We start from the raw sequence: 18,115 nt of genomic DNA, 5'->3' as shown, positions 1-18,115 counted from the left end.
CTGCAACACACACACACACACACACACACATGCAGAGACACACACACACGCCCTGGCCCAGTACAAAACAATGCAGCTTTGCAGTTACACTGAAATACACTACATGGCCAAAAATATGTGGACACCTGACATCCAACATCTCGTCCAAAATGATGGGCATTAATACGGAGTTGGTTCACTCTTCGCTGCCATACCAACCTCCACTCTTCTGGGAAGGCTTTATACTAGATGTTGGAGCATTGCTGCAGGGATTTGCTTCCATTCAGCCAGAAGAGCATTAGGGAGGTTGGACACTGATTGGGCAATTAGGCCTAGCTCACAATTGGCTTTCCAATTGATCCAAAATGTGTTAGATATGGTTGATGTCAGGGCTTTCCCCAAACTGTTGCCACAAAGTTGGAAGCACAGAATCATCTAGAATGTCATTGCATTAAGATTTTCATTCACTGGAACTAAAGGGGCCTAGCCCAAACCATGAAAAACAGCCCCAGACCAAGGGGTGTCCAGATACTTTTGATCATATAGTGATATGATTTAGCAGACACTAATATCCGGAGAGATCCAAAAATAAGACGTATTCACCAAGGCTATAAAACAGCGGGAGATCCGGAACATTGATTCAGCCACAGATCATCTGACTCCACTGAGGTCTCTGATTTGCTATGACTTCATCAAACTGCGAGCGACCGAAGTGCACATTGCGGGTTTTTTTAAAACAAAGTGTGCTTAATTCCATTTTAAGGCTTTTTAATGTCACAAGTGTGACTAACAAGGTGTGAAAAAAGTGGTAGACCTGGAACATTGATTGCGTCATAAGACCAGCCCAAAAACACATTTTTGTGATTTTTTGACGTTTTGTTTATATGAGACCTAGGAGCAATGGAACGGGCCTTTAACTAGGAGGTCATATTAAATGGGTCGCTAAACTGGCTGTTAGGTTAAGCGTGAAAAGGCCCAACCCAGAGACTCACAGATCTAGTCATGTGACCTAGTTAGTGATTGAGAACAGCAATCCTGTGAAGGTGCAAAAGTGTCGCTGGGTTGCCATAGCCAAAGTAAATTTGTCATAATTTAGTGCCGAGCTACTGGTGACCCCGTGCCCCCACTTCTCTCCTTCTCCATCTCCACAGCTTATTTTCAGCTAAATTCACTCCCCCTCTCCTCTCTACTCTAAACAACATCCACAAGCCTTCTTTCTTTTCCATCAGGGAGAGGAGTACCACAGTATCACACAGAGACAGCAGTAAAGTGGTTCTACATGCATATATGTGTGAGTGTGTGTATGTGCGTGTGCATGCACGTGTGTGTTTGTGTGTTTGTGTGTGTGAGTGGGAGGGAAATCCCACCTATTAGACTGGGGTGGTGTAGCAGCAGATTGCAGAAACAGACACACTACGCTTCAGCTAATGCACTGACCCACTTTCCCATCTCTGCAGCGACAGACATCACCAGCCAAGCCCAGAGCTCACAGCTCCACATGGCCAGCCTGAAGTCTTTCAGACACACACACACACACAAACATACACACACATACCCATACACACAAACATACACACACACATACAAACATACATGCACATACACACACACATGCAAACATGCACATACATACACACACACACACAGTGTACCACAGTGCCTCACATAAAAGAGCTGATTGATGCTGTTGGTGTTGTTTATAAAAGCAGAAACCACAGCTGGTGTCCCGAAAATTCTGTACACCCATCATCCCCCCCCCCCAACAAACCCCCTCTCTTCCCTCAACCATTACACACCCCCATAAAACAACCCCCCCCCAAACCCACTCCCCTCTCACCATCCGTATGGGTGTGTGCCGGAGGTCTGCATCGGTCACCGGGACGTCCCGATCCTTCGGGGGCGCGGCCCTCTTGGCGAGCAGGCGCAGGAGGCTGGGGCCGTCTCTGGGGGGCCCTTCGGACGGGGCGTGGCCCCGGGCCCCCAGCAGCTGGCCGTAGGCACGGCAGTACAGCTCAGAGGACAGCAGTAGCCGCGTGACGGGGGGCTTGATGTGCTCCTGCTCATACTGGTCCCGATAGAAGGGCTCCCGCAGATCCAGCGGAACATTCTCTACGGGGGGAGGACAGGGACAAACAGAGCAATGTTACTCTCAACAGGACAAACACAGCAACATTAGTCTCTACAGGACAAACAGAGCAACATTACTCTACAAACACTGCAATGTTACTCTACAAACACAGCAACATTAGTCTCTACAGGACAAACAGAGCAACATTACTCTACAAACACTGCAATGTTACTCTACAAACACAGCAACATTAGTCTCTGCAGGACAAACACAGCAACATTACAAACACTGCAATGTTACTCTACAAACACAGTAACGTTACTGTACAAATGCAGTAACGTTACTCTCTACAGAACAAAGAGAGCAGCATTACTTTGCAAACACAGCAACATTACTCTCTACAGGACAAACAGAGCAACATTACTCTCTGCAAACAGGAAACCGCAACATTATTGAACACAGGGAGACAAGCACAGCAACATTAATTAACAACAGAAGACATTCAGAGCAACATTAACATCAATGGAGACAAAGGAGGAGGCATCAGATATTTGCATTTACAACAGCCTAATATTTGAATATTTTACGGTTCCCAAGAACTAATATTTGAATAATCAAACTTGGCCTTTTTTAAGCTTCAAGTTTGTGTGGAAAATTCTCTCTAAATAAAGACCCACCAAGAAGATATCCGCAATGTCAGGCAGTAAATCTAATAATCTTAAAGAACAATGTGTCAAGCTGTGCAGGGACTTGGCTTCTCTCTGATGAGAATCAATGACTCTATAGATTTTCCGACATGTCGAAATAATCAAGTCATGATTTGATGGTTGATTGGTCAATGATTTAACGTTAGCGCCCAGAGAACATTTCAGGTTAGTTCCCTAAAGGAAAAAAAATCCATAGAAATGTTTCCTGAACATTCTGTATTCGGTAGCCGAGAGAGGAAATAGACCAGGAAGAGCAGTTCAGGAGTGTGTGAGTGACACACGAGGGTATCTGAACTGACAGGGTCCCCTCACTGTGAAAACCGGCCCCAATCTGACCCCACCCCCTAACTGCCCCTTCATTTGTGATCTGACCCCGCCCCCTAACTGGCCCGTCATTTGGGGTCCGACCCCGCCCCCTAACTGGCCCGTCATTTGGGATCCGACCCCGCCCCCTAACTGGCCCGTCATTTGAATGATTCAACAGAGTAAAGTGTTACAGCAACCAGGACAGCATGTCTGTTACACTGAAGAAATTCTGTGTGCGTATGTGTCTGTGTGTGCGTGCATGTGTGTGCACGTGTGCGTGTGCATGTCTGCATGCGTGCATGTGTGTGCACATGTGTGTGTGCATGAGTGTGTGTGCGTGTGTGTGTGTGTGTGTATGTCTCAAGCTGAAAGACAGGCTCTGAGGGCTCTGTCATTGTAGGGTACAGCAGCAGCAGTAACAGAGAGAGACTGAATCACATGACAGCATGGAGACTCCCTCATTCCGCCCCCCTCCATCTTCTCCCCCTATGACCCACATTCCAGCACCCTACATCCGGACATCCACTCAAGAAGCGAGCCTAATCTCTGTGATTGGACGCCAGCCTCACAATACCAGCCTTAGCGCCTTTTCTGCTCAGCGTGGGACGGGCACAGATGCACCACACAGGGGTGCAAGCATCGTCCCTCTCTCCCTGGCAGGAGGGCCGAGTTTACCCCCAAAGTTTCCGCTCCTCGTGTTTTTTGAGGCGGACATGAGCACACAGTTATGCAGCCCATTTGTGAACAGGCGTTATGGGGACCTGCTTGGTCCTCGCTACCTTTTCCACACACACACACACACATCTCTGGAGAAACCACAGTTCAGCTCAGTGCTTGCTGAGTGCACTTCGGGGACCAGTAGATGTCACAAACTGAAGTACACACACACGCTCATACCCACACACACGTGCATGTGCTTTCTGTATTGTATCAATGCCATTTTTACCAATACAACGAAACAAATAAAGTACATAAGAAATATGCAGCTAGGTTGCTGGTGTGTACAGTGTACCACTGCTACAGCTCTGGTCATTAAATTACATTAGGGGCATTTAGCAGACACTCTTATCCAGACCGACTTACACAATGTTTACATAGCACTTACAATTATACAGCTGGTCAAATACTGAAGTAATGCAGGTGACGTACCTTGCTCAAGGGTATAACGACAGTGTCCTAGCGGCGAATAGAACCTGCGACCTTTAGGTTATTAGATTGACGCTTTACCCATCATACTACACTGCTGCCCGATCAACTCTGGAACATGCCGGAACATGCTGACTCTGGCCAGAAGGCCTGAGACAGGGACCTCAGAGAACCGCAGTGCCTGCAGGTCATTCGCAGCCTCTTTTCAACCGACAGCCAGTGTAGCCCTGGAAACAGTGTTTCAGCTGGAGCAAACCCCGCTGGACCCGAGCTCACTCCAGTTAGCACACTGCAGAGTGAGCTGGGCTGGGGTGGGACGCCTGCGCTCGACACTGGACCAGCTAAGACGCGCTGACCGGCCCTCTTCTTGGCGTTAAATGTTGTCTCATGTTTGTATGTTTCCTGGGTTTGCCTGGTCGATCGCCAGTCCAGAATACTGAGTTTCTGCTCAGATTGGTAGGTTTCGAGGGGCTGTTCAGAACTAAGCTGTTTTTAGTTTTAAGGGTACAGTTTAGAGGTGCTGTTTCAGCCAGAACGTTGGGGTTCTCAAAGTAACTGTATTTTTGGGGGTGCTGTTAAGGCCAGATTGTTGGGATTCTCTGAGTAACAGCAGCTTTGGGGGTGCTGTTTCCTCCTGTTATCCTCCTGAGTCTGACCTGCCTCTGTCTACGAAATAAAAACAGACACAGTCTGTATATCACATTATCTGTACTGCAGAACCCCACAACCAACAGAGACAAAGAGCACAGGGACTCATTAGTGCCTCCACACACACACACACACACACACACAGATACACACACACACGCACACACAGATACACATACACACGCACACACAGGCGCATACGCAGATTCACACACAGAAACATCTGTGCAAAAATCCACCACTGCACCTCAGTTTGTACACATGCAGCATGACATTTAAAATGGCTTCATTTTTTCTGCCTTAAAGGCCAGCAGGCAGAAACTGCTGAGAGGAGGACAGAGAAGAAGACAGAGAGAGAGAGAGAGAGAGAGAGAGCGAAATCCTGTTCTCCTGAGAACAGTGGAACAGGAAGCTCTCTGTTTTAATTAGAGGGGCATTAGGTCTCGGCAGATGGAGGGAGTTCACCGCTTCACATTAACTCCGCCCGAAAGATCAAAGGTACATCTCATTGCCCTGCCCTGAAAGGGCGGGGACCTCCAGGACCCACGATGGGAGAGAGCGCACACAGACACAGCTCCGGCGCAGAGAGCCAATCACACGGCAGTTACAGTGGCAGTTATCCGTCGTTTCAGATGGAGATAATGTTGTTCACATCAGTGGGCCTTGCCATGGCGATGCAGGCAGGGGCTGGCAGGTCTATGCTGTGTTGGTGTAATGCGGGTAGGTTCACTGCAGGTTCGAATCCGCACAACAAGAGCTTACATTTAGGCTACCGAGCTAAATACAAAGGCCAAGAGAACCAATCACACTCCTACGGCTTCACCATCGATGATATTACACCCCGTGTAGGACTTCCTCACGCAAACTTTGAACAATGCTACATTGGCATTAACACGCACAAGCACAACTTGTTTTCGCAAAGCAATGAGGGAAAATGATTCAATGATTTATCAAACTACCTGTGTAAACAGCACAGGTGAACATGTAATTCCAGCAGGCCCAGCAGGAAGAAAAAGACCTTATTAATATTGACATTTTGGGCTGAACCGTTTGTTCACGATGACTTGTACAGAGCCGTGTTCCGACTGAAGATTAACGGGAAAATATGTAACCGCGGCGATGGCTGCCAAAGATAAGACGAAGCGAGAGAGATTACGGCGAGGCCAAAGCCGCTCTGAGAGAGACGGGGGGGGGGGGTGCGTAAATAACTGCGGGTTTTTCAAATTAATACGTTTTCACCCAAAGCAGGTCGTGGCGCGGGGATTCTGGCCGGGCAGTGGGACATGCTCGAGCCCAATTGTAGCGGTAGCGGCTAATGGAGGCGCGGCGCTAATCACGGTGTTATGAGCACTCAGATCAGGATGGAAGTGCAGCCAACACCGCTGCCATTGTTTGAACTGGCATTAGGACTCTATTAAAAAAAATTTTTTAATTGTAATTGTACCTTTATGTAACCATTATCCATTACTGCAGATTTGTATGCATCTGCAGTGTAGTTGAGTATAAACCCAAGACGAGTAGTCCAATTGAATGACTGGGTTTCTACATAAATAAATAAAAAGAGCAAAAAAAAGGTCTGGTAGCGCTCTGAGGGCTAGCTAAACGCTCAAAAGACTGCCTGTTACCGACCCAATCCAGCATCAAAGACGAGTGAAGCAACCAAAAAAAAAAACTGGCCACACGTGCAAAAAAAAAAAGTATCACCAGCACTTTGTACTTTCATTGATCGTGGATGCAATGGAGCCTGATATACAGTATCAGGGGTCTTTTCAAAGGGGACACCGGAGCAGCGTACGGGGACCCCATCAGAGCCTGATAAGATGGGCTACTCACGAGATAATCGCTACGAATAAACAGATTGGGCTAAATCACGCCCTGGCGCTCATTGACACAGTCAAGCACTCAATGCTCATGCAGGACAGCTGCCTCAAACTGAATGCCCAGACACGTGTGTGCCTTTAACGTCAATGCTTGCGCCAGGTAACACTGTCTCCACATACCACCAACAGCACAGGCTAGACCAGCGGTGGTAATAGAGGGACTTATTTGTCTGTGGATTTCACACCATGAACTTCTGCTCTTATTTATTTAATGAGCCTAATAATTTGCATGATCTGACATTTTAGCTAAATTTCACAATAGGCCTGTGAGTGAAAGCTGAAAGCTGCTGTTGTGTCCCTGAATTAAATATTTTAATGCGGTCTGATCAGCTAATTAAGCCAGGGGTAACTGGCCTTTTCAGTAACAGAATTGCCCACCCCTGCTCAAGAAGCCACAACTGACCTCCTGTTTCGTAGGCCACATCTGTATTTAACCAGCTGATATATTCTTAAAAATTAAGAACATAAGAATGACAGAGGATGAGAACAGGCCATTCAGCCCCATCTTGGCTCGTCATTTCCCAACAGATGAGAGAGCACCTAGCACTGCATCAAGCCTGGACTTAAAGGCCCAGAAGGCCACTGGTTCTACTCTACGACCTGATGAGCCATTCCATGAATGGAGGACTCTTTGTGTTCAAGAAATATTCCTCGATAACAGTATAGAATTTATCTTTAACCAGCTTTCACCCACGTCCCCTTAGTCCCCCTGCGGGCAAAAGCAGCAAACACGCGATGGACTGCTTTCACCAGCAGAGGGCAAGAGTTGCGGGTTGATGAACGTGTGAACGTGTCTTGTGGGCGGCACAAGAAAATAAGTCCCTTTCCTGATTTTTCACAATCCTATTTTTTTTGCCGTGTTCTCCATAAACAGCTCCAACATCATGTTCTCCAAAAACAACTCAAGTCGTGTTCTCCAGAAACAACTGCAGTCATGTTCTCCAAAAACAACTCAAGTCGTGTTCTCCAGAAACAACTGCAGTCATGTTCTCCAAAAACAACTCAAGTCGTGTTCTCCAGAAACAACTCAAGTCGTGTTCTCCAGAAACAACTGCAGTCATGTTCTCCAAAAACAACTCAAGTCGTGTTCTCCAGAAACAACTGCAGTCATATTCTCCAGAAACAGCTCCAACATCGCGCTCTCCAGAAACAGCTGCAGTCGTGGTCTCCAGAAACAGCCACACACCTTCTCAACACCGTTTCCAAGAATCATAGAGCCATTAAACTCCCTGGTTCCCTCCCCTAAGCCCTCGCTCTGGATGCTGACTCTCTGTCTCCGTGTTCACGTCCAGCGGGCGCGGCCTCGTTAAACCATCGCAGACTAGGAGAGTCCACCAAAACGAGCGACAGATAAATAAACAACCGGAGAAAAGAGGCCAGAGAAGAAGAGAGAAGGGTAAGGCCAACAGAGAGAAATTGAGAGGACAGGGGGGCAATGGGGGATGGGGAATGGAAGGATGGAGAGGACGGAGAGGTTCCCCAGCGAGAGGAAGAAAAGACGGAACTTGGGCTAATGAGAAAAGCACAGCGGAGGAGGAAAGCGGGCCAGGGAACGAGGTTGGCCAGCTCTGTCTACACTGGGGCGCAACGTAGTATAATGGGTAAGGAGCTAGTCTTGTAATCTAAATATCACAGGTTCGATTCCCAGGTAGGACACTGCCATTATACCCATGAGCAATGCACTTAACCTGCATTGGTTCAATTTATATCCAGCTGTATAAATAGATGCAATGTAAAACGTTGTGTAAGTTGCTCTGGATAAGAGCATCTGCTAAATGCCTGTAATGTTACTCCGTAAATCTCCTGCTGTGACCGTCATCTTATCAATGAGAGAGGAATACTGCGGGGGGGGGGATAAAGATTCTACTTTAGAGATAAAAATCCTCTATAATGCTACTTGTTGGTGACATTACCACCACAAAATGAAGTGAGAGATAGAGAGAGAGAGAGAGAAGATGAGAGATGGGCACAGATGTTAATGTTTTCTCGAGCACACCGTTCGCCCGCTGCATCTGAAGTTAAACTTCACGAGGCTCTGTGCGCGACCGCTCGGACGACGCATCAGTTTACCCACCGACGGAACGCACCGCGGAACTGAACTGAGCTGAATGGTGCCGATAGAGGGAAAGGAAGACAGGAGGAAGAGAGGAGAAAAACCCTGAGCCGCGGTATGAACGGTGATTGAGTGAAGGACACTGGCAGTTTTGTCAGCGGGGGCGTTGAGGCTTTGCAGCAGAAAGAGCTCACTGTTCTCTCTCGAACCCGAGAAGAGCAAAGCTTTCTGCCAACTGACAGAGGATCTGATCGCACCCATTTCATCCCAAAAACTTCCCTTCCTCTCTCTCTACGCCCTCCCCCCCAACCTTAAACCAGGAGCAGCATCAGCGCAAATACTGTTCTGGGCTGCACACCTGCCCCCAGTGTTCAATACAGGGGTTCCCTGGTTTTTGTTTTAGCCCAGTACTAAGACACCTGATTCTACTTATCAAGCTCTTGATGGAAGACCATGATTAGTTAATTAATTGAATAAGGTGTCTTTGTACCAGCCTGAAACAAAGACTGGCTGCCTCACTGGTCCTTTTCGGATAAGACTGGGGACCCTCGGTCCAGTAGAATCACACGCCTGTTTAAAGAAGCTCATTGTGTTGCTCAGGTACAATTAGGAGAAAATATAAACAGGCCACTTCAGTCTGAAGAGTCTCTTGCAGTTAGCAAAGCAATAAGGACACAAACAAGCAAGATCATTTACTTAGCTGCCTACAAGTGGCAGAAGAGTGAGGCTTCATGAACCCCATCATGGGCGGGGCTACATTGTAATGGGCGGGGCTATAGTGTGGTGGGCGGGGCTCCAGTGTGGTGGCAGCCTCTGCTTTGTGTGAGCCAAGTGAAAGAACTTCTCTGTGTAGAAAAAACGCTATGATTGGTTCAAGTCAATTCATCACAGATGCACGTTAAACAGCATCCTTACATTGCTACAGTTAGACAATGAACAGGGTCAATTGGAAATAAGCTAGGGCTGCACGATATATTAAATCACATTTTTTTTAGCGTAATAAGAATGACTGCTGCCACAGGGCATATTGGCAAACTTTGGTCCTTGTTTTTTGTAATCGTACTTGAGGTGGTAAGAAATAACCAAAAACGCTGGTGACCGCTGCAGGACATAGCACTGCGATGGCCCCTTTTCTCTACACTGTAATCTCAAAACAGAATTTAAGCGGGTTTGAAGCAGCAGTGGACGTAACCACGGTAGCGGTGTGACTGGGCATGTGCGTAACCAGAATGCGGTGACGCCATGGCTCAAACAGACACGAGCTGCCGACTGGGTTCACTAATCAGCAGAGAGCGATGGCGTCAGGGAGGTGACCTCAGTCTGCATGCTCAAGATTTCTGGGAAGAGAACTGATGATGTCATCAAGTTCAGGTGTTGAGGATGGGGGTGGGGGATAGATATGGAACTGCCTCTAAGATAACTCATGTGCATGCTCATACACACACACACACACACACACAATGTGCATGCTGATACACATTTACAAACACAAACACTTGCACACACTCACATGTATGCAGATATCACACCATATACACACACTACTTAATCACATCATAAACTGCACAAATACACACCATACAGCATAAAGTATATCCAGTATACTGTAAATTATACCCAATACATCCAAACCTTTCATAAACTACACTCTACATACGACATGCCAAGGATCATATATTATAAGCATACTATAAAAAATAGCAACTGCATTAAAACTGTTTAAACCGCAATGAAGGTCATTGTTACACAAAGTGTGTGGCTGCATCGTGAGGACCTGGACCAGAGCCACACTGAGTGATTCACTTCCTCTCAGCTCTGAGCTCAGGCAGTCCTCACACAGCCACACAGCTGAGACACACACACACATAAACACACACACAAACACATACGCACACACACACACACACACACATGCACACACACATAAACGCACACACACACACAAACACATACGCACACACACACAAACACACACACACACATACACACACACACAGACACATACACACATGCACACACACAAATACACACACTCGCACACACTCACACATATACACATACACACACACACAGGACCTTCTGTTCACAAAGCATCAGGCCTGTAACTCGGGACCTTCTGTTCACAAAGCATCAGGCCTGTAACTCGGGACCTTCTGTTCACAAAGCATCAGGCCTTTAACTCTGGACAAAGCATCAGGCCTGTAACTCTGGACCTTCTGTTCATAAAGTACCAGGAATCTAAATCTGGACCTTCTGTTCATAAAGCATCAGGCCTGTAACTGTGGACCTCTGTTCACAAAGCATCAGGCCTGTAACTCAGGACCTTCTGTTCATAAAGCATCAGGCCTGTAACTCTGGAACTTCTGTTCACAAAGCACCAGGCCTGTAACTCTGGACATTCTGTTCACAAAGCATCAGGCCTGTAACTCAGGACCTTCTGTTCATAAAGCATCAGGCCTGTAACTGTGGACCTTCTGTTCACAAAGCATCAGGCCTGTAACTCAGGACCTTCTGTTTATAAAGCATCAGGCTTGTAACTGTGGACCTTCTGTTCACAAAGAATCTGGCCTGTAACTGTGGACCTTCTTTTCATAAAGTACCAGGATTCTAAATCTGGACCTTCTGTTCATAAAGCATCAGGCCTGTAACTCTGGACCTTCTGTTCACAAAGCACCAGGCCTTTAACTCTGGACATTCTGTTCACAAAGCATCAGGCCTGTAACTCTGGATCTTCTGTTCATAAAGCATCAGGCCTGTAACTCTGGACCTTCTGTTCATAAAGCATCAGGCCTGTAACTCTGGACCTTCTGTTCATAAAGCATCAGGCCTGTAACTGTGGACCTTCTGTTCACAAAGCATCAGGCCTGTAACTCAGGACCTTCTGTTCATAAAGCATCAAGCTTGTAACTGTGGACCTTCTGTTCACAAAGAATCAGGGCTGTAACTCTAGATCTTCTGTTCATAAAGCATCAGGCCTGTAACTCTGGACCTTCTGTTCACAAAGCATCAGGCCTTTAACTCTGGACATTCTGTTCACAAAGCACCTCAGAGTGTAGTGCTGATCTGGGATCAGGCTTCAGTGTGTGAGTGCTGTCTGGATCAGGCCTGTTACTCTGGACAGCTCATGTGTGAGTCTGACTGGTCAGTCAGTGTAGTGCTGATCTGGGATCAGGCTTCAGTGTGTGAGTGCTGATCTGGGATCAGGCTTCAGTGTGTGAGTGCTGATCTGGGATCAGGCTTCAGTGTGTGAGTGCTGATCTGGGATCAGGCTTCAGTGTGTGAGTGCTGATCTGGGATCAGGCTTCAGTGTGAGTGCTGATCTGGGATCAGGGTTCAGTGTGTGAGTGCTGATCTGGGATCAGGCCTCAGTGTGTGAGTGCTGATCTGGGATCAGGGTTCAGTGTGTGAGTGCTGATCTGGGATCAGGGTTCAGTGTATGACACTGGAAGGAGGTGTCAGAAACGGAGAGAGTTGGATTAAAGAAACATGCAGTGCATGGTGCAGCCAGGGATGTCAGCCTTTAGAGCTGGGCTGGGCTTACGATGAGAAAAACATGCACGCTCTACTGTAAATGGAAACAACACCGTACAGCATGGGTGTCAATCTCCAGTCCTGAAAGACAGCAAAGTCTGCAGATTTAACTCCAGGCCTGGAGGGCCACAGTGACTGCTGGTTTAACTCCAGTCCTGTGGGGGTGCTGTGTCTGCAGGCGCTTGTTGTTTCATTTCAATCAGGCCTTGAGAACAAGGTGTGCGCATTCTTTAGCCAATCAATGACTTAAATGAACCACTGTTGCCGAGAAACACAGAAATCCAGCAGACACTGCAGCCCTGAACGCCCAGTTGCAGAGCACTGTGTCTACGGCAGTTTGGGTGGACAGTAGACAGTGACACGCCAATACTGAAATATGTCACCTGCTGCTTCTGGTCATGCCACCCCAGACATGCCAAAAAAATGGGAACAAATACCTCTCAAAGGTCACTGCAAAACTCTGCGAACCGTTCAGATTGAAAGCCCAGCACCCCATTTTGTCGCTTCTGAACAGCAGCATCTACTGTTCGTTTCGTTTTTGTGGCTTTGGTTCAAATCAGTTTATAGCCTACCTCAATTTCACATCAATTTATGTGGACTCTTTGGTGACTTAAATAGATCACTTAAGTGCATGAAACAAATAAAAAAAAACCAGCAGATGATGCAGCCCTACAGAACTGGAGTTTGACATACCTGCCGTGTATACAAGGATAAATCGATGAATCTTTCTGTAACTGCCACACAGACGGTATTCCACCATCACAGCAGAAGCAACATTGTGGGCCTTCTATCAAACTGTAACCTTCTGCTGTGCTGCTCTGCACGTGCTGCTTGGAAACCAAAGCTGTTAGTTAGCCGTACGGCATCTCCGAGGACTCATGAGTCAGAAGGAGGGCTGCCGTTAATGCGTTGATCCCTCAGGGAGCCTAAGTCACTTAACCTTAACCAGTCAACGGCAAACAGCACCTGGGCCCATATTCTGGGAGTAGGGAGGGCTGGCTGATCCAGGGTCAGTCCTGCATTTTCACTCATTAGGTCGTCATATGAACGGCAAACCTGATCCTATATCGGTACTCATAATCTAGCAGGTTTTCAATAACACAGACCTACGGCTACAGCGCACACTGACTCTTTTTGGGAAACTCAGCAGTTTTAAAAATACGTTTAAGTTTGAGGAGGCAAAAAAGTTGGCTAATTAAAATAAACTCGATACTCAGCCACTGCAGTTTTCCAGAGAAATGGCAGAGGATGGCACAGCCTCAACGACCTGGCGTGCCCACCGCGACCCCAGACACTACAAAATGCTGCTGACGGCAATCTGTATTAATCTAAGACAGAATGCCCATTGTTCAGCATTTATTTCATGCTACAGCGAAGAAAGGTGATAGGCTATTCTAAAGCAAGGAAAATTTTTCCAACAAGGAAGTATTCCAAAAAGACGATAGAAACTTATGACAGCACATAACCGGCGCTTTGTATAAGAATGGATGTGCGTGACCCACAACAAGGCCGTGGTGAGGTGAGGTCGTCGGCAAACGGAGGCAACAAAGCTCGGAGCGGCCGCTGTATGGAACCGTCCTTTATAAAGACTCCGTTTACATTCATTTTACAGATAAGCCGCTCTTACTGCGAGTGAGTGGGGGATCATTAAGGTTCCACACCCGATCTTCCTCGAATCCTTCAACATGATTGAAAACGTGGATAATTATTATTATTATTATTATTTTGCCAGTGGGATGGAGGGGGGCGTTGGGGGCTGTGGCTGTAGGGATATCTCCAACGTTATCAAAAATTTTAACGAGAACCTTATCAGTTCAAGACATACAGTGCTGAAGTCCATTTAAATTCCACAGTGGGCGCGTGCGCTTGACAAAGGGCTTCCCCGTGGTGGGTGGGTGGGTGTGTGCGTGCGCGAGAGACGGGCAGGGTGGTGTCGGTACAGCACGCGCTGGGCTCTTTGTTGAAATCAACGTTTCAAGCATCGACCGCCATCTGGACTGAACTCACATACAGCCTATCACAAATATAAACACAACTACCTGCATGTCATCAGTATTAGTTAATATAGTATAACACAAAAAAGGTAAGGTCGGCACATCTCTAGTATCCTGGAGTCTTTATCAGAATGTCAATCTATTGCGTCCATTGACAAAGTGATATCGCTTCTGGTATTTTTCATGGAATAAAGAAATAAAGATTTTAATTTTAAACGATATTATCGTAAACTGATTAAGAACAATTAATTTAATAGCCTACATATGACTGTCCCAAAGAAGCAAGACAATGCGACTAAGTTGATGCGCGGGGGCACGGTAAAGAGTCTCGTTTCTGCTGGTTACTTAGACATTATTTTCGCTGAGCCCAACGAATTACAGCTGCTAATGCACTATACAGCTTTCCATGCATTATCCCTGCTGGACGATTTACGCTAAGAGGTCGGCTGGGGAACGCGACTGAAGCATCACCGACAAAGGATTGCGTCGAATGTGTGTCAGGCGCCACACAGCACAATACGTCAAAACGGGTTGCCTTATTTTATACCGAGTACATAACACAAAAACAAAAAAACGAACCGTTATCGTTCTGTAGCTCTTAGATTTGCAACACTTTCGGTGCCTCGCAGCAAATCGGATGAGAGCATGCCAAGCTGACTGGCAAGGCTGGGCATTCGATATGCTTTGTGTGTTATTTATGCGGCGACCACGGTATTACATCCTAGAAACCAGAATCCCTTAGAAACAGGGTGGGTTGATAGAAACATATCCAGACCACATTTAAACCGCCTCTCGATAGGCTACGCGCACTGGTTCTGCTATACCGTCCGTTAATGCTCGTTGCGTCTGACATAATCGGAGACTACAGACAATGTGCAATTCACCTTCGTGTCGCTTGCCACTAATGACAGGCGGAGAACAGCATGCTGGCACACGGACGCTGGGAGCTTTTGGGGAGCGGATCGGGACAAAACAAAAACGCAGAGACGGTCAACACATACCTGCAGTGCCGTATGCTTTAGCCAAAAGCCACCCTAAACTAGCGCATATTTTGGCTCTGTTGAAATCGTACTGGTCCAAAGGCTTTATCTCCGGAACCGTGAAAGCCTTCCTCATCGCAGTCGAATCCACCATAGCAGAATCCGTGCAGTGGCCTCCGGTGGGGGGAGAGGGAGGGGAGCGAGCGATACAAAGAGGAGGTAGCTTGGGGCGTAAAAAAAAAAAAAGAAAAAGAAAAACGAGATGGAAATTCAAGGAGTCATTCTATTCTTATCTCTCCAGCTCGGGCCTGGAGAATACATACATTGTGCATGTTGGTGGGTTTGGAGCGGCCGTTCTAGAATAATGTAATAGCATCCGAAATAAGAGGGGGTAGATTCAAGGAATCCCTTTTAAATCCGGGTAAATGATGTCAGGCGAGTTCGCCCCGTCTTTCCTTTCTTGAGACGACAGTTTCCGTGTCTAGGAGAAGACCCCTGTTTCGTCGGATTTAGAGGAGAAAAGACATTATTTGACTCCGCTCCGCTGTCCGCCCATAGCGGTGTATTTTCTGCGCAGCTGAGAGCGGCGACCCGCTACCGGCTGACCGAATTCCAGGTGCTCCACACGCACGTCATTCACCAGACGACTAGCCAATCGAGTCCAGGGAAGAGACTCAGGGACCCAGAAGGGGCGGGCTCTAATGCGTGCAAACCTCACTAAGAGGTATAGGGCATGAAAAGCTAGCTCATTGAAGCAGGTGCAATACAGGGTGTGCTTGTCATTGGTGACGCTTGTCCGGAAAATACCAAGAGTTTCTGATCTGTAAATAATTACTTACGCTCAACAGACAATTGCTGTAGGAAACAAATGTGTTTGATAGTAAAACATTATTTATGGTTCAAGTGAATTATAATATTAAAAAACTATAACCAGACAGACTCTGATAACTCATATTTAACACATCCATGAAAATATAAATCTATTTCGAGGCCATTAATCGGGTATTGGCTTAGTATGAATATTTGAAGTCGCGCGACAGGTCACTTGAAATGCGACCAACCGTCCGCTGGGAAGGCTTTTTTAGTAACCCTGTTGGCGTTATCCATTTATGACCCAAAACGCAGGACAATCGTTCCATATTATTGCGTTAAGGGCACAAAAACATGCTGGGCCTACTAATCTCAGCTCGTGGGGAGAATGTTTTGGCGATTTCAAGTCTGACAGCCTGCGGAGGACTGTGGGCTCCTCTGTACCATAAACAATAGATTTATCTCAAAGGTCAATGTTCAGCAAACGCAATCTTTATATCATAAAATGTGATGTGCAAGTGGGGGTGGAACTGGCGCGGTCCAACACTTAATACATTCCTTGGCACGGAAATATTTACAATGATTCAGGTGCCTTAACCCTTTCATGTAGCCTATAAGATCACAAATATAGTATGTGATTAGAATGTACCTTACTGAACATTCTAATGCTGATGTCACAATCACTACAAGTAACTGAAAACAATGGAGTTCTAGAACACTGACCTTGAGGTTTGGGGGGAAAAAATTCCAAAAAAGCTATTCTTCAAAGGGTTAAAGTCAAGTCATCATCTTGTTTCCAGTCATAGATCATTTTATTAACTGCCATTCTGCCATGGGCCATTCTCATTCATTATTACTGTTTAGTTTTTTTATTTTATTTATTTAGCTTAAATTTCATTTATTAATTTGTATCATTAGTTATGCTCATGTGCATGCAGAATGCCCTTACATTTTTAGGTACAACTGCAGCTATTGTATTTATTTTACACAGCAGAGTGTTTGTGCTATTTGTAAAAGCCTGAAATACAAAACAGCGGACTGTAGAATATATTTTAATGTCTTTTACATGATGCATTTTCCTTCAATGTATTTCACAGTTCAGGGCACAAGGGCAAATCTTTCATTTGTGTATCATTCTTGTCTCTTACATTTTTCAGTCAAATGCAAGCTCAAGTACATTAACAGCAAATTCACATTTCCATGGTAACCAGAATGTACAGTGCAGTCCATAGGTATTTGGACAATGACATGATTTTTGTTCTTTTGGTTTTGGCTTGGATGATAATACACAGAAATTAAAGTTGAAAGACTGCACTTTAACCTCATACTCCCTACTTCATTTAAAATTCAATGTGCTAGAGCACAGAGCCAAAACAACAAAAATTTTGTCACTACCCAAAAACTTACGGACCTCGGCCTATTTTATTAATTTATTTATTTTTGGAGTGTAGGACCACACGTTACGTTGCACTGGAAATAAAGTCTGCAGGGTTTACCGCCTCGGCTGCCCGCCCAAACCGCACTGAAGAACCGTTCTAGTAGAACATGAACTGCATCAGCGGAGTGTCTCTGTAATAGAAGCCCTTTGTTCCTCCGCACGCGTCGCTTTAATGTGCGGCGATGCCGCAGCCACTCCGCTAGATGAGACCGTTATTATCGGGAAGTAGAAACGGAACACTCCACGTTAACGGTCACTTGCACGCGCAGTGCACTTAATTTAAAAAAAGTGTTTCTTATGCCCATAGTGAAACATTCATCCTCACTCGCTGTTATGACAGCTTAAATTTATGTGACTTTATGTAGTGTGTATAATTTATTGTAGAATTTTACTGATATGGATATTTCAAAAAAAAAAAAAAAACTACATAACATATTTGTAAATGTTTATTACATTCGGTTAGCTCAGAAACTGCTCATATTAGCGCTGATAGAATAGGATAGTGAGGACCAGTGCCTGTGTGTGTAGCTACTGCTAGACTGTATTGCATATGTTGACTATATCTAGCTGTCCTC

At 46.1% G+C, this 18,115-nt stretch overlaps 1 protein-coding gene across 1 annotated transcript in view; it reads right to left on the bottom strand.

The window, feature by feature from the left end:
- The window catches only part of LOC135248580 (calmodulin-regulated spectrin-associated protein 3-like), a 35,157-nt gene extending 19,233 nt beyond the window's left edge, over positions 1-15,924 (bottom strand). The window contains exons 1-2 of the mRNA XM_064323377.1: positions 15,314-15,924; positions 1,817-2,088 (exon numbers count right to left, since the gene is read on the bottom strand). Of these exons, the coding sequence (XP_064179447.1) occupies positions 1,817-2,088; positions 15,314-15,446 (405 nt within the window). The 5' untranslated portion in view covers positions 15,447-15,924. The remainder of the gene's footprint in view (positions 1-1,816; positions 2,089-15,313) is intronic.
- Between the last annotated feature and the right edge of the window lie 2,191 nt (positions 15,925-18,115).

This window comes from Anguilla rostrata, chromosome 2 (genome assembly GCF_018555375.3).
Source record: "Anguilla rostrata isolate EN2019 chromosome 2, ASM1855537v3, whole genome shotgun sequence".
Taxonomy (NCBI): domain Eukaryota; kingdom Metazoa; phylum Chordata; class Actinopteri; order Anguilliformes; family Anguillidae; genus Anguilla; species Anguilla rostrata.
The sequence above is the reverse complement of the archived record's forward strand: the minus strand, read 5'-3'. Positions and strand labels throughout refer to the sequence as shown.